Source organism: Capsicum annuum, chromosome 3 (genome assembly GCF_002878395.1).
Source record: "Capsicum annuum cultivar UCD-10X-F1 chromosome 3, UCD10Xv1.1, whole genome shotgun sequence".
Classification (NCBI taxonomy): domain Eukaryota; kingdom Viridiplantae; phylum Streptophyta; class Magnoliopsida; order Solanales; family Solanaceae; genus Capsicum; species Capsicum annuum.
In genome coordinates this window covers 243679195-243703156 of record NC_061113.1, presented here as the reverse complement: position 1 = coordinate 243703156, position 23962 = coordinate 243679195, and the positions used below count along the sequence as shown (strand labels likewise).

The following is a 23962-nucleotide window of genomic DNA, read 5'->3' as shown; positions in this document are numbered from 1 at the left end:
ATGTTCCTTATACATGACAAATTAACACACTTAAACAAACGGAAAAGCTATTTTTAGGACATTGAAAGGTCTAAAACTGAGAAAAAGTTGTTTCCATTTTCCAACCAAGAGTTTTTCTCACTCTCTCCTTAGCTTGTTGTTTCTTCTGTTTGGGTACTATTTTTTTCTTCTCCTTTTTTTTTTTTTTTTTTTTTTTTTTTTTTTTTTTTTTTTTTTTTTTCATTTTCTTGGGTACTTGAATTTATCTGCATTTTTTTTCCCCTTATAGCTGCTCTAAACATGTTATACCCAAGATTTTGACATGGGGTTATGTAGAAATATGTTATAATTACTGGTGATAAGGATAGTGTGGAATAACCTGTAAAGTTGTTTGCTGTGTGACGAGGAGCAGGGGTTCAAGCTGTCGTAACAGCCTCTTGCAAAATATAAGGTAAGACTGTGTATAATAGAACGTAGATGTATTCTTGAAAACAGAAAGGTAGTTGAAAGGGAGTGTGGAGTAACCGGTAAAGTTGTTGCTATGTGACTAAGATCAGCAAGCTGTCAAAACAGTCTCTTGCAGAATGTAAGGTAAGGCTCTGTATAATAGAATCTTGTGGTTTGGCCCGTGGGAGCTTTAGTGCATCAGACTAACCCTTTATTTTTATTTTTTTAACAAAGGTAGTCCATAGAATTTTCTAAAGGGAGATGAACCTTCATGTTGAACCTTAATAAGTTCAAGTTGCCTAGATAGTGTTACATCATTTTTTTTTTGACATCTTAATATGCCTTGATCCACTATTTCATCTGTTCTTTTAACAAATATTATTTTCTAAACTTAAACTTCTAGTCGATACTTTCTTATATTTGTAGGATTTAGAAGTTTTTGGAAAAGCATACTCCGTATAGGGAGGAGATGGAACGCGAGAACAAGGCATGTGATGGGTGCAAGAACGATTGCCGGTTGATACATGGAAAAGGGGTTCTTTCTTTCTTTAAAGTAATGATTGACAAAAGTTTCTTAAAAGTTCTGGTAAAGTGTGATTCCTTTTGCACACTTGTTTTTTCTACTTATTTTAAAGTACTTGTTATCACTATATTTGTAATTAGTTATTCTTGTAATTAATTGCCTACTTGTCGGTGACGTCCTTTTGCTTAATTGAGTATAATACTATCTGTCTGATCTTCCTTTCAACCCGCCCGTTGTGTAATAAATTCCAGAAATTTTCAACCACTTGAATTTGCTTATATAAGTTATCTTACAGGTATATATCTATGCACTTGATAATGATCATGATATAGGTTGATCAAATTCTGCATTAGCTGTTTAAGTTTTAGAATTCATGAGTCATGCCAAATACCTTTGAGTTCCGAAACATTTTGTTTTCAAAGGATTACCTGGAAAGAATTCTTCAATTTTTTTTTCATGAGCTATTGCTTCTACAATATGTATTAAGTATCTCCTTAACTCCCGCAAGGAAAAAGAAGGTATGCATTATATTACTTAAAATCACTCTGCTTGAAGGTAGTGGTATGGACTGCGTACGTTTTACCCTCACCAGAACCCACTTTGTGGGAATACACTGGGTATTATGTTGTTGTTGTACTCTGCTTGAAGGATTTAAAAGGCCACTTTCAAGTTTTCAAAGAGCTTAACACAAAGGTGAAATGCTTCATGCTCATAAATTTTAGAATGAAAAAATCTGCTTATGAGCAACTTTAGCATTCGGACCTGCCATAGGTCATGAACCTTCTTAATCGCAGACGGTCTTTGCAAGTTGCAGAGCATTTTGTCAAGCCTTTCCATTCACTCACCATGTGAGTCAGTATCATCTTTTAGTTACTTGAAAATCCTGTAAATACATTGAAGTCGTCATTATTTCTGGATTGATCTTTCAGTGCTTGCTTGACCTCCTGTCAAATTTTTAGTGTGTAGATCATAAATCATTTAGTAAACTTTGAAGATTCTTAAAGGAATATACTTAAACAGTGGCACTGAGATATATGCATATTTGTGAAGCTTAATTTGTAGTGAACTGCAATGTGGTCTCTGGTGGTAATAATGCAGATAACAAACCAATTTTCATGTTTTATTTTCTATAGAAATATCTTGCATGAATGCATTAGTTACCTTAACCTTCTCTTGAGATTTGTGTTATAAACAATTGTACCATCCGGAACTCAAAAGACTTCCAAGGATATGATCGTAAACCTGTTTCATTAGGTTAGCATTTTGAGTTATCCGTCAAAATATGGTATTTCTCGTTTTAATTTCTGCAACTTCTTTTCAGTATTTTCCCCCAAAGTTTGCTCGATCAGTTTCACACCTGACTGATCAGAAGACTTATCTGGAGGACTCAAGTGGACGGCGATGGATGGTAAGAGTGTGTAAGCATGATGGTTCACTTGCAATCAAACAGGGGTGGCCTGAATTTTCATCAGAACATGGTCTGAAAGTGGGCGAGTTCTTGGTTTTCCACTATGTTCTGGGCAAGCACTTCATTGTTCAAATATTTGGAACGAGCGCTTGTGAGAAAATCAAGTTCTGCAGTGACATTGGCAAAGGAAGAAAAAGAGCAAGAGCTTACCCGGAAGCAACTAACCCCGTTGAGCTGCTTCAAACAACTGCCATAGATTCAGTCAAGAAAAAGAGTAAATTATCTGCTGCATTAGAGTCTGAAAAGGCCACATACAAGCCAAATATTGCCAGTTTTGCAGGAAACGTCGATACTGACACTGAGAAGGGGCGGTTAGTGCATTCAGCTATACACGTGGATGAATCATTTCGTGTGATTGATAGAAATGCTCAATATGATCAAACAACTACCGTAGGTTCAGTCAAGAAAAAGAGTAAATTATCTGCTGCATTAGAGTCCGAAATGGTCACGAACAAGCCAAATATTGCCAACTTTGCAGTAAACGTCAATACTGACACTGAGAAGGGACAGTCAGTGCATTCAGCTATACATGTGGACGAATCATTTCGTGTGATTGATAGAAATGCTCAATATGATCAAACAACTGCCGTAGGTTCAGTCAAGCAAAAGAGTAAATTATCTGCTGCACTAGAGTCCGAAAAGGTCATGTACAAGCCAAATAATGCCAACTTTGCAGTAAACGCCGATACTGACACTGAGAAGGGACGGTCAGTGCATTCACCTATACATGTGGACGAATCATTTTGTGTGATTGATAGAAATGCTCAATATGATCAAGAAGACGACAGGTTGTGCTTGCATCTGTCAAGTTTTGAAATGCCAGCAATCAAACCTCTGGCAGAAGGAATTAGCAGTCCTTTAAAAGGTGACAATGGAGATGATAATCATGTTGAGACCAATTCAAGATCACAAACAAAGCCAAATTTAAATTTTGAGAACAAGAAATTAAAGTCAGAAGCATTGTTGTCACAGCTTGAGGCTGGAATCACGGCGACCAATATGGTTAGTAGACCAGCAGAGGATTTTCCACCGCTAGCAGAGGATATTCCACCGCGGGGTCCAAAATATAGGAATTCCAAAGAAGCATTTCAGTTTCGTAAGTTTTCTGTTCACAACAAATTGTTAGGATTCTTTTTGTTTTTGTTGTGTTTGTCTTGAATATACATATTAGTGCTATGAATTTGAGGCTGTGAGGGCTCAGCTGAAGATTGGTTATGATGACACTATGTTTGAGCTTGACATCAGTCTTTAGCTGACCAAAATTGTTGGAGTCCCACATTATTTGTGGTATAGAAACATGGACTCCTCATATGGTCTTGGACAATCCTCCCCTAGTGAGCTAGCTTTTGAGTTGAGTTCGGCCCAAGGTCCAATTCTTAACATAAATGCAGCCTCAGGTCGCACTAAGGTGCCATAAAGTTCAACTTTGTAATCTCGTGAGCACAACAAAGCCTTCTGTTCAATTTGTTGATTAATTCTATACCAAATTGCATTACTGTCCTTAGTGTATGTGTTGGATCCTGGAGGTCCCTAAATTTTGTTTTTCAATCAACAGATTCTAAAGCCAAAGTTTTGTTCTTCAATCGTCAGAGTCAAAACGTCGTTTCTACCTTCCATAGTTGACTCACAGATTTGTCTTCAACACTCACATACATCAGTATCTACTTCATGATTTATTGCTTCTGTCAAAGCAACTGTTTTTTTTTTTTTTAAATTCTATTTATTGTTGAAGTTGTAAATTGTTTTCTTGATCAATGGAAAAATGATTATGAATATTATGTACGGTATCCTTAATAGTGATGGGAAAACAATCTGGAATTCCTCAAGAAACTTGCCTCAACTTGTATACGGAACTCTCTTATATATTGACATCCAATTTCATTGAAAGTTCTCTTGGTAGCCGAATCTTCATGATATTGGTTGAAACTTAAGTAGCGTTTACTACCAGCATCTTGCACTGTTGATTTTGTCGACGTTTTCCTTTTCAGTTTTACTATTTTTACCTCTTTTTTGTTGACGTTTTCCTTTGTGACCATCTTGCTGCTTTCAAGATAAAAGCAAAAACTTTACCCATTTTGAATCCAATCACATATCCAAAGTGCTTCTTTTGTGGCCTGAATTGGAGGAGAAGATGATGTTGGTAAAAAGTGGGAGTGTTTAGGCTAAGGTACGGCTGTGTTTGTATTTCGTAATAAGGTGGTACTATATTCAGTAGCACCCCTCAGGCTTTGCATGAGCTTAGAATCAACTCAATACTGGCTCCAATGCGGTATTATACGGACTCTTCAAAAATGTCAATGGGTGCGTGTCGGATTCGCCAAAACTAGTGTATTTTTGGAGAACCCAACACCTGTGCGGCATCGAAAGTGAAGAGTCCACCCAACTTAGGGGATAAGCTAAGACTGGTACCATGAGGAAGCAGTTTCTCCTGGATACAGGAAGGGACTCACAATTTCGTCTACTCATTTGGGAGACAGATGCGACTTACTCTGCCTAAACAATACTTCTTTCTTTTCCTTGTTGTGTAGGTTAAATTGTGTAGTAGGAATTAAGAGTTTTTGACATGAAATTGCTGGTTTTAATTTAGGTCTTCACTTGATCGGCTAGTAGAAGTACAAATCCGTATAATGACTTTATTGGATTTTACATGGTGATTTTTTTTTGCCACATGAAGCTAGGGAAGCAAGAGTAGTCAAGAAAGAAATAGAGGATGTACCAACAGAAGCATTTTTTCCTGCTAGAGCAATATACGGTATGCTTTTTATTTCATTCCTATATATCTTTACAGCTTATTTAATCTGGTTTTCTTTTTCATAACTGTCCATGGCCATTTGCATGTTGATTTTGTGCTTTGAACTGATTTGGAGCATCTTTTTGCTGTTTGTTATGTACAAAATTCAGGAGGAGAGTATGCAAATGGTAATCAAAAAGTCATCAAAAGTGAGCCTGCTGATTCAGGAGATGCACCATCCCTAAATGCAGTCAACTATTCATGTTTACTGGAGATCGATGGCCAAGATTTTCTGGTAAACCTAGTTTAAATATCATTCCTTCCGTCATTTTGGTGCATTGCAATATTCTTACTCTTTGATGTGGTTTCAGTAATAATCAGTTTATTTGAATGAAAAACAAGAAAATAATGAAAGATTCAAAATTAATTACTAAAGACCCTAATTGATTGCAATAGACCGGATTAGTTGATGGGGGCTAAACATATTTACTTGTTGATTCAATTCAAGAACTTAGATGAAAGTGATCTAGACCCTCTAATCCAACAATTAAAGACATTAATTTGTATATGATTAATCATCTTTTCCAAGCCTTGGAGTAACTGGTAATGTTGCTGCCATGTGACCAGGAGGTCATGGTTTCAAGCCTTGAAAACAATAATGCAAGGTAAGACTGCGTACAATACAGTGGTGGGGCCCTTCCTTGGATCCTGCGCATAGCGGGGGCTTTAGTGCACTCGGCTACCCTTTTTTTGATTAATTATCTTCTTCAATTAATCGAGTAAGAACCATAAATATAAGCAAAGAATATAATCTTACCTTATTCTTTGAAGGTTATATGATAAATCACAAGTGTTTTTTTCTTTTTTTAAAAAAATTGAAATTGGGGAGGGGTTTACAATGTGGGGAGTTGAAACCTCGCCAACAAAATGGGAGTTCAACTAGTCGATCCATTAGTCGAGGTGCATGTTGAAATTGGGGAGGGGGTTACAATGTGGGGAATTGAAACCTCGCCAACAAGATGAGAGTTCAAGTAGTCGATCCATTAGTCGAGGTGCGTGCAAGCTCACTCAGACACCATTGTTTTTTTTTTTTTTTAAATTTCGAAGTTGTATAAAGAAAAGACTCTCAATAATATTTATAATAATGTTGTGTCCAAAAAACTTAAAGGACACTTATATATAGGGCGAGATTGTGCCACCCCTCTCCTTGACATCATGAGATTCAAATTCTAGTTTTACGGAAATAATATAAAGAGAATAGTCAGTTAGGTTGTTGTAGTTTGTTAGAAAAGAGAGTGGTGTAAGTGGAGTTGGATGTTAGTGGAGTCAGTTATTTTTCTCTATAAGTAGCAATTGCATCACTAACAATGTAATTAGAACAGATCACTTTTCAATCAATAAAGCTTGTTCATTCCTCTAAGAACCATATCAACAAACTTGGTTCAATAGCTCTAGGGATTTTATCATGGTATCAAAGCGGTGATCCACGAGCTGCTGCAGCTACGCACCGGAGTATCGTCAACAATGGCGGACAACACCACATCTTCACTCAATTCGCAGAACCCAACAGGAATGGCAGCGCAAATTGATTTCCATCATACTCTGTATCTGCAAAATTTTGATACACCTGGATTGGTTTTAATTGGCATCAAGTTAACAGGACCAGAGAATTACACATTGTGGAGTAAATCGATGCGATTGGCCTTGCTAGGAAAAACAAGCTCGGTTTTGTGGATGGCAGTTGTACAAAAGCTCAGTACAGTGGCAATTTGGGGAAACTCTAGGAACGATGTAATGCGATTGTTCTGAGTTGGAATGGAGCTACTGTTTCACTGGATTTGGTTTCTAGCATAGTATATGTGTCTGATTCAAAAAAGGTTTGGGACGAATTCAAGGAAAGGTTTGATAAATCAAATCTCACTCGAATATATCAGTTCTGGAAGAATATAGCTACTCTAACTCAAGGTACGGACTCAGTCACTGCTTACTATTCCAAAATGCGAGATTATTAGGGTGAGATAGATGCCTTAGTACTAGCGGTAGGCTGTAGTTGTGAAGGATCTAAGGCTTCCACTGAAATGCTGAGAAATCAAAGGTTGTTGCAATTTTTGATGGGGCTAAATGAGAGTTCAGTCATGTTCGAAGTGATATTTTATTGCGCACCCCTGTCTTGACGGTCAATCAGGCATATGCACTAGTAGTGCAAGAAGAAAGCCAAAGAGGCATGGGTGCTGGTAGCAAACAAATGGATTCCATCACCTTAATGGGTGGAGGTGGCCACAGATACAAGGGATCAGCATTTAACCCGTCTAAACCTGCTTCTACTTCAAATCAGACCACCTATAAGAAGCCACAGGTTGTGATCACTGTGGTTACAGTAACCATTTAACAGAGGATTGCTATAGAGTGGTAGGATATCCACCTGATTTCAAAAGTAAAAAGAAGGGCTAGTATAGTTCCATTAAAGCTTATGCTCGAGGTAATGCTGTGGATGCAGAAATCGGACCTGTTTCTTCAGGAGAAGGGAGGTACATATTCGAGGAACAATATCAGCAATTCATCACAGCAGGTTCCAGTAACACCTCAGGCAGCAACAACACTAACAACACTGACAATACCTCAGGTGATTTTAAGGGTAATATGACAGGTATACTTGCACATTTATCCAATATTTTTTCACATGAGTGGATAATTGATTGTGGTGCATCTCACCATATCACACCATATAAAGAGTGCTTGTTTAATCCTTTAAAACTTGAGGGTTGTGAGAGAATTAAGGTCCAAATACCTACAGGTGGTAGATGTGAAGTTACACATAAAGGAACCATTGTCATACTGAGAGATCATAGGCTTAAGAATGTTCTATATGTTCCTGATTTCAAGTACAACTTGTTGTCAGTGTCAAAGATGACTAAAGATCAGTATGCTTTTACCCAGATTTTTGTGTTTTCCAGGACCTTTACTTTGGCAAGGTCTTGGGGATTGGTAGAGAAAACAATGGTTTATACTTGCTGAAGAATGATGCAGCAAGACATCCTGTAGTAGGTTCAACAATTCATAAAGAAGTTGATGGTGCAATGTGGCATTCCAAGTTGCATTCCCATTGTTCAGAATGAAAGAGAAGCACACTAACTATGTGAGATATGCCCATTATCTAAGCAGACAAGGTTACAGTTTCCTGTTAGTAACTCACATTCTAATAGCATTTTTGAGTTAATACATGTTGATGTATGGGGTCCTTTTAAGGTTCCCACTTATGACAGAAAACATTACTTTGTTAGCATTGTTGATGACTATAGTAGATATACGTGGACATGTTTGGTTCAGTATAAGTCTGAAGTGATTGTTGTTCTAAAAGATTTTTTGTTAAAAGTAAAGAGTCAGTTTGGTACTACTGTGAAGACATTAAGATCAGACAATGGTAGAGAGTTTTTCAATTCTCAGTGTTCTGATTTACTTTCATCCTTGGGCATTATTCATCAAAGCTCTTGTCCATACACACCCCAACAAAATGGGGTGGTGGAGAACAAACATAGACACATTCTTGAGGTAGCTAGAGCTCTTAAATTTCAGAGTTCCATCCCTAACAGGTTCTGGGGAGACTGTGTTATGACTGCAACATATCTTATAAATAAACTGCCTACACCAATTTTGCAAGGAAAGTCTCCTTATACAATTTTATATATGAAACCTGTAGTATATGATCACTTAAGGGTCTTTGGTTGCTTATGTTTTGCATCTACTTTACCTAAAGGAGATAAGTTTGAACCAAGAGCCAAAAGAGCAGTTTTTATTGGTTATTCTGAGACTCAAAAGGGATACAAGTTATTTGATCTTCAGCAGAACACATGTTGGGTCAGCAGAGATGTGATATTCAGAGAAGACATCTTTCCTTTCAAGGGAATCACATATGAAGGAACCACTATTTTTGATGTTTCACACTCTGTCAATGATCAGCACCATCCTGACCTTTCTCCAATACCCATGCCTGCATCACATGCCCCTGTATATGATGATTCTGCTAGCTCTTCTGGTGTGCCAGAAGTTGCAGATAATATGCAACATTCCACAGTTGAAGCTGATGAAGTATCACTAGTGGAACGTTCATTTCCACCTGTTCCATAACCAGCAGACTTGAGAAGGACAACAAGGAGTGCCAATCCGCCAATATGGTTAAAGGATTATGTAACCACTAAATCTGGTGGTAAGTCTGGAGGTGTGTCCCTTTATTCTATCTCAGATGTGTTGTCTTATGATAATGTCTCACCAGCATACCAAGCCTATCTGCAAGCCTTTTCAGCTCAAATTGAACCACAAAATTTTAAAGAAGCCGCACAGATGAACACTGGATTAAGTCTATGCAGCTTGAAATTCAAGCCCCGGAGGAAAATCAGACTTGGGACCTGGTCCCTATGCCACCAGGGTAACATGCCATAGGTTCTAAATGGGTATATAAGATTAAATATAAGGCTGATGGGAGCATTGAAAGATACAAGGCCAGATTAATTGCGAAGGGATACAATCAGCAGGAAGGTTTGGATTATCATGATACCTTCTCACCTGTTGCTAAAATGGTGACAGTCAGAGCTGTGATAAGCCTGGCAGCAAGTGGGACATCTTCCAAATGGATGTAAATAATGCTTTTCTACAAGCAGATCTTTATGAATATGTATACATGGAATTGCCTCAAGGCTTTCAGAGACAAGGAAGTAAACTGGTATGCAAACTGAAAAAATCATTATATGGACTCAAACAGGCTTCCAGAAAGTGGAATATTAAGCTCAGAAATGCATTAATTGCTGGTGGCTATACACAAAGCACCTATGATCACTCACTGTTTATTCAGAGATCAGGACATGATATTGTAATGGTCTTGGTTTATGTTTATGATCTGCTCATCACTGGGAGTAACTCTACTCTAATTCAGCATGTAAAAGACACACTGAACAAGGCATTCAAGGTGAAAGACTTGGGCCAGTTAAGATTCTTCTTGGGGATTGAAGTACTTAGGTCTGACAAAGGTGTCTTGCTTAACCAAAGGAAGTATGTGTTGGAATTGACCTCACAAATTGGCCTGAGTGGGTGCAAACCATCTCCAACACCATTAGAAATCAATAAGAAATTAACTTTTGTTGAGTATAACCTCCAAGTTGGTCCATCTAATGTTCCAGAAATAGATGACATACTTGGTTATCAAAAGCTGGTTGGCAAATTGCTTTACCTCACTATTACAAGGCCTGACATTTGCTTTGCAGTACAAACATTAAGCCAATTTATGCAGAGACCTAAACAGTCTCACATGGATGGTGCACTAAGGGTGGTGAGGTATCTGAAGGGTAATCCTGGACTTGGAATTCTACTTAAAGCAGATGAGATCTGTCACGACCCGAACCAGGGCCTGGCCGTGATGAGCATTTCAAACCATGGAGGCTCGAAATACCCCTATCTGTCTGATAATCATGCACATAATTCATATGATCAAAGTAATGCGGAAGAAACACAATATAACGGAAACATGATCAAGAATCATATGAAAACGAAAATGGGGAATAGTGTCCGACAATCTAAATCAACATCTCTAAAATCGTCTGCGAAATCTCTACTACATGACTGAAACAATGTCTACCTGAAAACTGGGACAAGGCCTCCAGCAGACCCCCAAAACTGAATATAAGATAAAAGGATTGCAGGACATAAGACCTTCCGAAACATAGAAGGCTTACCACTTGTCTCTGCAACTCTGTCTAAAAGATTTACTGATTCTCTTGACCCCTAGACTGAGCCTCTGAACCTGAGAGGTTGGAGAGGGGAGGGGGTCAGCACAAAAGTACTGGCACGCATAGATATCAAAGCAAAACATAATATTTTTACAAAATATAGTTGAGAGCCATTATAAAAAAATTTCGTATCAAATCATTTGAAAACACATGGGTGTAATGCAATAGTTTTTCTCAACAATAATGAAGTGCAACTGAGCTAGGTGGAATACCCTACATAATTTACACCAACTGTCAACCCTCGGTTGCCGCCGAGATTAGAGTATAAGTGAGGGAGAGATACACAAGACCACAAAGCATGGTGTCTCGACCCAAATCAAATATGGTAGTGCACAAGACCACAAAGCATGACTCCTAACCATAATCCCAATTTGGGATAATATAATATTAGGTATGCAAGACCACAAAGCATGGTACCGATATTCCGTGTCGGCAAACACGTTCTTCCAGCGATGAGCAGCTTGTGTCTCAAACGCCTTCTTCGGGCATCCACCTTTCTCATGTAAAATCAATGCATTCAAATTTCATCTTATTCAATCACATATCGTATTCTGTAGGGTATCGTCATACCCGACTTGCAAGTCATCAATATCACATCCACTTATGCATAATCAGGTAAAAACCAAGGTGCTTCATCATTTACAAGTGGTGAACAATATCTATTTCAAATTCATGCTCTCTTTTGTTGATCACAATACAATATGGAGTATCGAAACATTATCATGGGAATTTGAAAACAATTCATGATTCATATTTATCAAACTTCCATGGAAAATCTCAAATCACATATTCTCAAATCACATATGCATGGTTTCAACTATTGAAGTATATAGGCAAACAATTCCCATGACATAAAGAAAATGACTTAGAAATCATATTGAAAGCAAGATATTAGCTTTTGATTGAAAGCCCCCATTTAAAAGCATGCATGTTCATAAAACTACACCCATGAGATTTTTTGGATAGCCCCACGTACCTCTATTTCCAAGGATAATAGATGTTTCTTGAAGCTTGCGGATTGGTGATTCCAAATATGTAATTATCTTTGAAAACCTACGGTCAAATCTTGAACTACTTGGGTTTTTATGTTGAAACCCTAAGTTGAATCTTGAGCACTTTTGATGAAAGAATAAGTATTTTGGGGTCCTTGGAACTAAATCTCGTGTTTTAGGGCTAAGTAAGGGTGGAAAAGGACCACTTTGTCCTTAACACAGAGTGTTTAATTCACTAGAATTCCCCTTACATAGGCGCCGCCCATCCCATCGCCTATGTTCACATAGGCGCCACCTAGGCTATCGCCTATGTTTACATAGGCGCCGCCTAGGCTATCGCCAATGTTCATATAGGCGCCGCCTAGGCTATCGCCTATGCTTTCTAGTGGCCATGGGCGATTAGTTAGGCGTCGCTTATCACTTTGAAGGGCCATAAGGTGTTGGATTTTAGCCAAATTGGCATCATTGGAAAGCTAACTCGAATACCTATCATTTGACACATAGTAGGCTTCTTAATTCAACGTACACGGAGAGTTATGGTCGATGGAAGCTGACACACTTTACAACGTCTACTAAAACTTAGTCGATTAAAATAGTTTCAACTTGTCCTTGAGTTGATGGACCTTTATGGTTTAAATTCAAGCTTGAGCGGATTCACATGCTACACAATAATTAACATGCCGTGTTGGCATAGGATTTTATGGCTTTGGGATTTGCAACGCATCGAAATCATGGTTTTTATTCTAGCCCAAAATGCGGGGCGTTACGTTATCCCCCTTAGGATCATTCGTCCCCGAATGATGATGCGGGACAAAGACAGACACGATTTCAAGCATAATAACGGACTAGGAAAGATAAGATAGGAATAGTACCTTCTGTCTCCTCCTCCATCGAAGCAAACAAATTGGGATATCCAATTCTCATGTCATCTTCTGACTCCCAAGTTGCTTTTTCGACTTTCTGATTCCTCCACAGTACCTTTATTGAGGCTATCTCTTTGCTCCTCAGCTTTCGAACTTGGCGATCTAAAATTTCAACCGGCTCTTCTTCGTAAGACAAGGAGTCTGTCACTTTGATACCCTCTACTGGCAATACCATAGAATGATCTCCAATGCATTTCTTTAACATGGATACATGGAATACCGGATGAACGAAACCCAAACTTGCAGGCAATTCTAACTCATATGCAACTGTACCAATCTTCTTCAAAATCTGATATGGCCCTACATAACGATAGCTTAATTTACCCTTTTTTCCAAACCGCATAACTCCTTTCATAGGAGAAACCTTGAGAAACACCTAATCACCAATTTCAAACTCTAGTTCTCTTATCCGAACATCGGCATAGGACTTCTGACGACTCTGAGCAGTCTTGAGTCGTTCTCTAATGATTTTCACTTTCTCCATCGCCTGATGAACAAGATCAGGCCCATACAACTGAGTCTCACCCACTTCATACCATCCTATCGGAGGCCTACATCTCCTCCCATACAAAGCCTCAAAAGGAGCCATCTTGATGCTGGCATGGTAGCTATTATTGTAAGCAAATTCAACTAGTGCCAGGTGATTTACCCAACTACCTTTGAAATCAATGACTCATGCCCTCAACATATCTTCGAGGGTCTGAATGGTACGCTCAGCTTGCCCATCCGTCTGAGGGTGGAAAGCTGTGCTCAAATTCACTTGTGTACCTAAACCCTTCTGAAAGGATCTCCAAAACTGAGATGAAAACTGCATACCTCTATCGGATATAATGGACACTGGTGCCCCATGCAATCGAACTATCTCCTCAATGTAAATCTTAGCATAAACCTCTCCCAAATAATTAGTCCTCACAGGTAAAAAGTGGGCTGACTTGGTTAATCGATCTACAATCACCCATATAGAATCATACTGGTTTCGGGAACTCGGAAGTCCTGTAATAAAGTCCATGTTTATCATCTCCCACTTCCATAAAGGCAGGGCTACCTCTTGGGAAGTACCACCCGGCCTCATGTGTTCTACCTTCACTTGTTGACAGTTCAAACACTCGGACACAAAATCAGCTACATCACATTTCATGTTATTCCACCAATACAAGGTTTTCAGATCGTGGTACATCTTAGTAGAGCCTGGGTGAATGACATACCTCGAAGTGTGCGCCTCATTAAGGATTCTTTCCCGTAGCCCATCGACATTCAGAACGCACAACCTACCTTGAAATCTCAGAATACCATCGCCACCAATTTCAAACGACATAACCTTTTGTTGACCCACATCTTTCTTGATTTGCATCAAGATGGGATCTTCAACCTGCTTTTCCTTAGCTTCAGCACAAAGAGATGACTTAGCTAACTCATGAACAATCACCCCTCCATCTTCGGAATCTAAGAGTTGCGCTCCCAGATTTGCAAGGCGGTGAATATCCTTCATCATCCTCTTTCTTTCCTTCTTCTACATGAGAAAGGCTGCCCATAGACAACCTGCTGAGGGCGTCGGCTACAACATTTGCCTTGCCCGGATGGTAATGCAGACTCATATCATAGTCTTTCGAAAGCTCCATCCAACGCCTCTGCCTGAGGTTCAATTCTTTTTGTGAGAAAACATACTGTAAACTCTTATGGTCAGTATAAATATCAACATGCACTCCATAGAGATAGTGCCTCCAGATTCTAAGTGCAAACACCACGGCTGCTAACTCCAAGTCATGAGTGGGGTAATTGCGCTCATGCACCTTTAACTGCCTAGATGCATAAGCTATCACCTTACCACGCTGCATCAATACACAACCAAGTCCCACACGGGACGCATCACAATAAACCACAAAATCATCTACACCCTCGGGAAGGGTCAAAAGAGGAGCAGTAGTCAGCTTGTCCTTCAATTTCTCAAAACTGTTTTCACACAAGTCAGATCACACAAACTTCATTTTTTTCTGAGTCAGTTTAGTAAGCAAAGCAGCTATGGAAGAAAAACTCTCTATGAACCTTCTGTAATACCCCGCCAAACCCAAGAAGCTCTGAATATCGGTTGGAGTCGTGGGTATGGGCCATTTTCTCACTGCTTCAACTTTCTGGGGATCCACTCTTATCCCGTCACTGGACACAATATGCCCCAGGAAGGCAATAGCGTCTAACCAGAATTCACACTTAGAAAATTTGGCATACAGCTGATGATCCTTAAGGGTCTGAAGGATAATTCGGAGGTGATTGGCGTGATCTTCTTTACTCTTAGAATAGATCAGAATATCATCAATAAATACAATGACGAACAAGTCAAGAAACTGACAGAACACTCTATTCATAAGATCCATGAAGGCTGCAGGGGCGTTAGTCAACCCGAAGGACATGACTAGAAATTTGTAGTGACCATATCGGGTTCGAAAGGTTGTCTTGGGTATGTCTGACTCCCTAACTTTCAACTGATGATAACCCGAACGAAGGTCTATTTTTAAAAAGCACTTGTCACCCTGAAGCTGGTAAAAAAGGTCGTCAATCCTAGGAAGAGGATATTTATTTTAAATCGTGACCTTATTCAATTGACGGTAGTCTATGCACATCCGAAGGGTCCCATCCTTCTTTCGCACGAAGAGTATGGGTGCACCCAATGGGGAAACACTAGGACGAATAAAACCTTTGTCTAGGAGGTCTGCAAGCTGTTCCTTTAACTCCTTTAGTTCCGCGGGAGCCATTCAATATGGCGAAATAGAAATGACGAGTGTCTAGCAACACATCAATGCCAAAATCTATCTCGTATCCCTGGGAGATCTTCGGGAAAAACTTCTGGGAATTCATTCACTACAGGGACTGACTGCAGAGGAAGGTTTCCAACTTTTGAATCTTTTACTCGGATTAGATGATACATACAACCTTTGGAGATAAGCTTTCGGACTCTAAGATAACAGATAAAGTGACCTCTAGGTTCCACAGAACTCCCTGCCCATATAATTGGTGTCTCATTCGGGAAAGAAAAAGTGACCTTTTGGGTTCTGCAATCAAGGGTGGCATAATATGAATGGAGCCAGTCCATCCCAAGAATGGCATCAAAATCTATCATATCCAGTTCTATAAGGTCTGCCACAGTTTTCCTACTATGAACAAACACGACACAATTCCTATATACCCTTCTAGCAACAACAGAATCACCTACAGGAGTAGAAGCAGAGAAGGGTTCTACAATAACTTCGGGCTCAAACCCGAAACCAACAGCCACATAAGGGGTCACATATGATAAAGTAGACCTGGGATCAAACAATACATAAACATCACGAGAAAAGATTCGTAACATACCGGTGACAACATCTAGTGAAGCTTCCGCCTCCTGGCGGTTAGTCAAAGAATATAACCGGTTGCGACCGCTTCCGGCAGCTGAAGGGGCACCCTTAGGAAAAGAAGCTGTAGAGGCGGCTTGGGACTTATCCCCCCCCCTCCTCCCCTCCCCATTTACTCCAGCAGATGGACAATCTCTCTGAAGGTGACCCATTTTGCCACAAGTATAGCAGTTTCTCCTCTCAAACCAGCACTTCCCTAGATGATTCCTTCCGCAAACTTCACACTGTGGATGAGTACGCCGCTGTTGGGCCACACTGCCCTGAGACTGTGTACCTAGAGCTTTGGACCCATGAGGAGTCTGAAAACTCAGAGTTTGTCTGTCTGTTGGATGTCTGGGTGTTGGGGCGCTGGCTGCTGACTGTGCATTATTCCAAAACTTCTTCTTCGACCACTTATTATCCAGTTACCACTCTGCGGCTGACCTTGGTGCTGATCTGCAGATCTAGCTCTTTTAGCCTGTCTGTCTTTCTCTTTAGATTCAGCAATCCTTTTCTTCTTCTCTTCCACTTGATGCATATGAACGGTCAGTCGAGCAAAGTCTAACTCCTTATTCAACATAGCCCCCTGGCACTCAAGTACCAGGTCATCAGTAAGGCCGAATGCAAATTTCCTCATCCGGGCCCTCATATTACTAGTCAACTCTGGTGCATAGCGGGCTAGTTTATTAAACTTCAAAGTGTACTCCTGGACACTCATACTGCCCTGCTTCAGATTCATAAGCTCTTCCGCTTTGGCCTCCCTCAACTCCAGAGGAAAGAATCGATCAAGGAAAGCTTCCACAAATTTGCCCCAAACTGTGGGCTCAGCACTTTCACCTTTTTCATCTTCCCAGTCGGCATACCATTGATTCGCAACGTCTTTGAGCTGATAGGTTGCTAGCGCCACCCCTTCAACCTCATCCACATGCATCACCTTAAAGATCTTTTCCATCTCATCCACGAACTCCTGTGGATCTTCCTCCACCTTGGTGCCAGTAAACTTAGGTGGGTTCATCTTCATGAAATGTCCGACTCTAGTAGCCTCAGATGTAACAGATGTAGACCCAACATCTTTCGATCGTTGAGCCTGGTTAGCTACCAACTGTGTCAGCCTATGAATAGACCGTCTGAATTCTGCATTTGAAATATCTCCCTGAGCAGTTGGGGGACAGTTGGCATTAGTCCGCGGAGCCCGAAGTGGACTGGTCGGGACTGGAGGGACTCCTGGAGTAGGGACAAATTTTGGAGTGTGAGCTCTGTTACGGGTCCGCATCCCTTGGTTGGGATGGACCTCATCTGCTTGAGCATTCTGATCGATGATACGACGTGGAGGCATAACTGTGTTTTTGAAACACAAGTGATCGATCATTGATTAGGGGACAGTTCAGACTCTGAAGCACGAACTAAATCACAAAGAAGGGAAACATTTCCTCAACGCCTAGCAGCCTCCTGCTTATAAGTGTGGCGCGCTACACACCCATAAACAAGACTCTACCGGATGCGATTTCGCAGACACCCTTGGACCATGAACCGTGCTTTGATACCAAGTTTGTCACGACCCGAACTAGGGCCTGGCCGCGATGAGCATTTCAAACCATGGAGGCTCGAAACACCCCTATCTGTCTGATAATCATACACATAATTCATATGATCTAAGTAATGCGGAAGAAACACAATGTAATGGAAACATGGTCAAGAATCATATGAAAACGAAAATGGAGAATAGTGTCCCACAATCTAAATCAACATCTCTAAAACCGTCTGCGAAATCTCTACTACATGACTGAAACAATGTCTACCTGAAAACTGGGACAAGGCCTCCAGCAGACCCCCAAAACTGAATATAAGATAAAAGGACAGCAGGACATAAGACCTTCCGAAACATTGAAGGCTCACCACTTGTCTCTGCAACTCTGTCTGAAAGATCTACTGATTCTCTTGACCCCTAGACTGGGCCTCTGAACCTGAGAGGTTGGAGAGGGGAGGGGATTAGCATAAAAGTACTGGCACGCAGAGATATCAAAGCAAAACATAATAGTTTTACAAAATATAGTTGAGAGCCATTATAAAGAAATTTCGTATCAAATCATTTGAAAACACATGGGTGTAATGCAATAGTTTTTCTCAACAATAATGAAATGCAACTGAGCTAGGTGGAATACCCTACATAATTTACACCAACTGTCAAACCTCGGTTGCCGCCGAGATTAGAGTATAAGTGAGGGAGAGACACACAAGACCCACAAAGCGTGGTGTCTCGACCCAAATCAAATATGGTAGTGCACAAGACCACAAAGCATGGCTCCTAACCATAATCCCAATTTGGGATAATATAATATCAGGTACGCAGGACCACAAAGCATGGTACCGATATTTCGTGTCAGCAAACACGTTCTTCCAGCGATGAGCCGCTTGTGTCTCAAACGCCTTCTTCGGGCATCCACCTTTCTCATGTAAAATCAATGCATTCAAATTTTATCTTATTTAATCGCATATCGTATTCTGTATGGTATCGTCATACCCGACTTGCAAGTCATCAATATCACATCCACTTATGCATAATCAGGTAAAAACCAAGGTGCTTTATCATTTACAAGTGGTGAACAATATTTATTTCAAATTCATGCTCTCTTTTGTTGATCACAATACAATATGGAGTATCAAAACATTACCATGGGAATTTGAAAACAATTCATCATTCATATTTATCAAACTTCCATGGAAAATCTCAAATCACATATGCATGGTTTCAACCATTGAAGTATATAGGCAAACAATTCCCATGACATAAAGAAAATGACTTAGAAATCATATTGAAAGCAAGATATTAGCATTTGATTGAAAACCCCCATTTAAAAGCATGCATGTTCATAAAACTACACCCATGAGATTTTTTGGATAGCCCCACGTACCTCTATTTCCAAGGATAATAGATGTTTCTTGAAGCTTGTGGATTGGTGATTCCAAATATGTAATTATCTTTGAAAACCTACGGTCAAATCTTGAACTACTTGAGTTTTTATATTGAAACCCAAAGGAGAATCTTGAGCACTTTTGATGAAAGAATAAGTATTTTGGGGTCCTTGGAACTAAATCTCGTGTTTTAGGGCTAAGTAAGGGTGGAAAAGGACCACTTTGTCCTTAACACGGAGTGTTTAATTCACCAGAATTCCTTACATAGGCGCCGCCCATCCCATCGCCTATGTTCACATAGGCGCCGCCTAGGCTATCGCCTATGCTTTCCGGTGGCCATGGGCGATTGGTTAGGCGTCGCTTATCACTTTGAAGGGCTATAACTTCTTGCTCAGGTGTTGGATTTTAGCCAAATTCGTATCGTTGGAAAGCTAACTCGAATACCTATCATTTGACACATAGTAGGCTTCCTAATTCAACATACACGGAGAGTTATGGTCGATGGAAGCCGACACACTTTACAACGTCTACTATAACTTAGTCGATCGAAATAGTTTCAACTCGTCCTTGAGTTGAAGGACCTTTATGGTCTAAATTCAAGCTTGAGCGGATTCACATGTTACACAATAATTAACATGCCGTATTGGCATAGGATTTTATGGCTTCGGGATTAGCAACGCATCGAAATCATGGTTTTTATTCTAGCCCAAAATGCGGGGCGTTACAAGATCACATCGATGACTGCCTTCTGTGATTCTAATTGGGCATCTTGTCCAAACACTAGAAGGTCAGTTTCAGGGTATATAGTCATGATGAGTGATTCTTTGGTTTCTTGGAAATCTAAGAAACAATATACAGTGAGCAGAAGCTCAGCAGAAGCTGAGTAGAGGAGCATGGAAGGTGCTACTGCTGAAGTGATATGGCTGACTGGTTTATTAGCAGAGCTTGGAGTGACCTTAACCATGCCTGTGAAATTGTTTTGTGATAATAAAGCTGCACTACAAATTTCTGCTCATCCTATTTTTCATGAGAGAACTAAGCACATAGAAATCGATTGTTATTTTGTCAGAGAAAGAATCAAATCAGGTTTACTGCAACCAGTTCATGTCCCCTCCAACATGCAACTAGCTGATCTTATGACTAAAGGACTTCCAGCAGCTCAACATCAGTTTCTTCTTTCCAAGCTGAGCGTTCTTGACATTTTCCGGTCACTAGCTTGAGGGGGAGTAAAGAGACTAGTCAGTTAGGTTGTTGTAGTTTGTTAGAAAAGAGAGTGGTGTACAACTATCAAGTTAGTGGAGTTGGATGTTAGTGGAGTCGGTTATTTTCTCTATAAGTAGCAATTGCGTCACTAACAATGTAATCAGGACAGATCACTTTTCAATCAATAAAGCTTGTTTATTCCTCTAAGAACCATATCAACGAACTTGGTTCAATAGCTCTAGGGATTTTATCATAATACTTAGTTAAACCTAACTATGAAATATTAACCCAGGAAAGCTTGTAAAAATTGTCTCACTTCCCAAAACAACCTAACAAAATAAGTGCCAATTCTTGGACCAAACAAATACACGTTAAATTACACCTCTTTTGTTATACTTCTTTTCATCAAAGCAATAACTCTTGCATATGCAGTCACAATTCTTTTTGGTTTCTCTATGCAGACAATATATTGGTTCTTCGGTTTAAAATCTAAAGAGGGAAGTGCCATATCGGAATAGGAGCGCTTTTTTTTTTTTTGTGGACCAGGACCTACATTTATGTTGTTTTTTGAGAGTCCTAATCCTTTCATAATTTGATCACCATGTGAAGCAGGTTCCATTTTTTTAATCACCTGACCACCCTGGTTGTTCTTTTCTAGTGCTTTACAAACTCTGTGATGATCATAAAATACCTAGTTCACTCTAGCTCTTATTTTCTTTACGCTTGTTAATTCGCAGAGGTTCACTACTTCATTAGAATTGGTAAGGTAAAGACCTAGCCCCTTCGCTTGTACTTATCCCTGTTGAAGATTTTTTTTTTCATACAAGGCTGCTAGTCACTGTGACTAGTGGTGTTAATTAGCCAAAAAATAAATTGTTCTTTTCTAGTGTGATTTCAGGCAAATTGCTTAGTCGTTGGAGAATGTAGTCCACTCTTCGTTGCAGTTAAATGCTTTACCTGGCTGATAATCTCTTTGTTTTCCAGTTTGTGTATTCCTTTTTTCTCTCGTTGCATCTAGACCTTTATGCCCGTGCAGGAATTACCAGAATCCTGGCGAAAACATCTACCGAAAAAGGCAAAGCAGGGAAGGATGATTATTTTTCTCAGAGGACCGGATAAAAGAATCTGGCCTGTCTTTTATCATAGCAGATCACGTTTTAATGTTTTGACATTTGGATGGAAACAAGTTGTTGCAGCTTATGGCCTGAACCCAGGAAATGAATGTCTTTTTCAACTTGTAGATCAGCGGGAATGTATATTTGATGTACGCAAAATATGAAAGTTCAGAAGATACCAAAAGAACTAGTTGGGCACCTTAAGCAGTCACAGGGCGAATGAAAGAGGAGCTCTGTCATTCTCTTATTTTTGGTTTTTGAACTACTTTAAACTGTTGCCTTGCTGGTTCATATCCTATTTTTGTACTATCGTTTTGATGCTGCACTTTATGTGCAATTATTACTCTTATCCTCTTCACAAATTATCATTTTATCATCGACAAACTGTTAACGATGGCCCAATCACTGATCCACGAGGCCCAATTGCTGATATAAAGATATCCAAATCCGGAAAGCCCACTTGAGTATTTTTTTCACACATTGTATTTTTATATTTCTCATTTAATATGTAAATATATGCACCTTGGACCATTCGAGAAAGTTTCAGTTGAATAAGAAAATGAGATATGTTTCTCTCTCTTCGTCTCCGTAGCTTCTAGGGTTTTCAACTTATATTTTAATGGTGATCTTGAGCTATGAAGCTCTAACATGGTATCAGAGCACAGATCTGTGATTCTTACGTCTTCCTCTATCTTCCGATAGTGCCCTCGTAGTTGTTCTTCCCACGCAAAGGTTCAAGTTTTAATTTCGATTTTGGGAATTTTCTCTTCGAAGTCAAACTAGACAAGGCCTTCTTCAGGTTGCGAAGAAGGGCGGTAATTGATTTTTTTTACTTTGATTGTTAGCTATACAATGTGATTTCATCGTTCTTAGTCTTAATTTGGGAACTCTACATACTGTTTGATGAAAGATCTAGTTTGTGTCTTCTTAGATTTGATGTAAATTTTTTATTTTCTCCTAGATTGTGTGCTCTTAGATCTGCTGTAAATTGTTGCTTGTCATAAGTCGGTTAGTATAAACATGTCTATGGAAAATGAGAATAATTCCTCGGGATTTGACGAGTTTTCAATGGTCCCGACTCATCCGTTATATCAGCATCCCTCTGATAATCCTGGTACATATTTGGTCACTCCATTATTTGATGGTACTGGTTTTGTGGTTTGACGTAAGAATATGATGACGGCTTCATCTGTTAAGAACAAATTGGGGTTAGTTACTGGAATTATTTCTAAACCTGCACCTAATTCTCCTTATTTCCCATTTTATGAGAGATGCAACAACATGGTTATGGCATGGCTCACAAATTCCTTGTCTATTGAACTGGCCACTAGTGTTATGTGTTTTGACTCTGCCAAAGACATTTGGTCTGATATAAATGAACGTTTTGGTCAGTCTAATGGTACTAAATATATTCAGATCCAGAAAGAGATTAACTCTATTGTGCAAGGATCTTCAAATATCTCATCCTATTTTACTAGATTGCGTACTCTTTGGGATAAGTTGAGTACTTCTTATGTTGATCTTGTGTGTACTTGTGGGGGCTTTAGGGGAGTTCATGGAACAACAAAAATTGTTCCAATTTCTTAGTGGCTTAAATGATGAGTACTCTCTTTGTAAGCGTAATCTCCTGATGATGCCCACATTACCTTCCCTTTAGTAGTTCTTATGCTATGCTGCAACATGTTGAGAAGCAGAATGAGACATCCCTAGCAATTCCTGGGATCTTAAATGATTCAATTGCTTTCAATACAGTGTCTCAGAACACTTATGTACGAAGAGGCTATAGCCAAAGATTTCACTTTGATCCTAAGAGAAATCCTTCCTCACCTCTGCCATATAATGCTAGAGGAAATCAAACTGATGGCAGAAAACTCTCCACTCCTACTTTTGGTCCCTCCACTTCCTCACCTGTTTTCTGCAAATACTGCAAGAAATTTGGATATCTTATTGATAAATGCTACAAACTCCATGGATATCCTGCTGGCTTCAAGTTCACAAAAGGCAGAAGGCCTGTGTCTTTTGCACAATCTGATAGCTCACCAGCTGAGCTTTCTGTATCCTCTGTCAAGATTGATGATGGTGATTATAGATTGACCAAGGACCAATTTCAACATTATCAACATCTTTAACATCTCCACAACACATCTGATAGCAAATCTTCTATCCCACATCACGGGTCTCATCACCACCCTACTGAGGAATTTGCTCATTTTGCAAGTGTATTCAATCACCCTGCTGTTTTGTCCACTGCTTTTCATGCTAGTGTAGTGTCAAATCTAGGTTTAAATCCTCGGATACTTGACTCTGGAGCTACAAATCACATGACTCCTCACAAAAATCTTCTTCATAATATAATTCCTTTAGATTTACCTCTTTTAGTTAGTCTCCCTAATGAGTACAAAGTCAAGGTTGTGTCAACTGGGTCCCTAACACTCAGACCGGACATGACTTTGCACAATGTACTCTTGGTCCCATCTTTCCAATTTAATCTCATCTCCATACATATGCTTCTTCCTCAACTTGAGT

At 39.6% G+C, this 23962-nt stretch overlaps 1 protein-coding gene across 4 annotated transcripts; it reads left to right on the top strand.

The window, feature by feature from the left end:
* On the top strand, positions 1 to 22013 carry LOC107862652 (B3 domain-containing protein Os02g0598200). Of its 4 annotated transcripts, none has more exons than XM_047409657.1 (7): positions 25 to 153; positions 392 to 430; positions 853 to 1012; positions 2271 to 3513; positions 5092 to 5169; positions 5319 to 5443; positions 21358 to 22013. In XM_047409657.1, exons 3-7 carry the CDS (start codon positions 896 to 898, stop codon positions 21598 to 21600), a joined length of 1806 nt encoding a protein of 601 aa, XP_047265613.1. In that variant the 5' UTR covers positions 25 to 153; positions 392 to 430; positions 853 to 895; the 3' UTR covers positions 21601 to 22013. The 4 variants fall into 4 exon arrangements, with proteins under 4 accessions (XP_047265614.1, XP_047265613.1, XP_047265615.1 ...); XM_047409659.1 differs by having other exon boundaries at positions 26 to 153; positions 269 to 430; XM_047409658.1 differs by lacking the exon at positions 392 to 430 and having other exon boundaries at positions 1 to 153.
* Positions 22014 to 23962: the final 1949 nt, after the last annotated feature.

Bases quoted from the DNA above. Each gene is read 5' to 3' on its own strand.
- LOC107862652 (XM_047409658.1), top strand. From the start codon at position 896: ATGGAACGCGAGAACAAGGCATGTGATGGGTGCAAGAACGATTGCCGG. The intron at 1,013-2,270 runs GTAAAGTGTGAT...ACTTCTTTTCAG, and splicing joins AAAGTTTCTTAAAAGTTCTG to TATTTTCCCCCAAAGTTTGC. The intron at 5,170-5,318 runs GTATGCTTTTTA...TACAAAATTCAG, and splicing joins TCCTGCTAGAGCAATATACG to GAGGAGAGTATGCAAATGGT.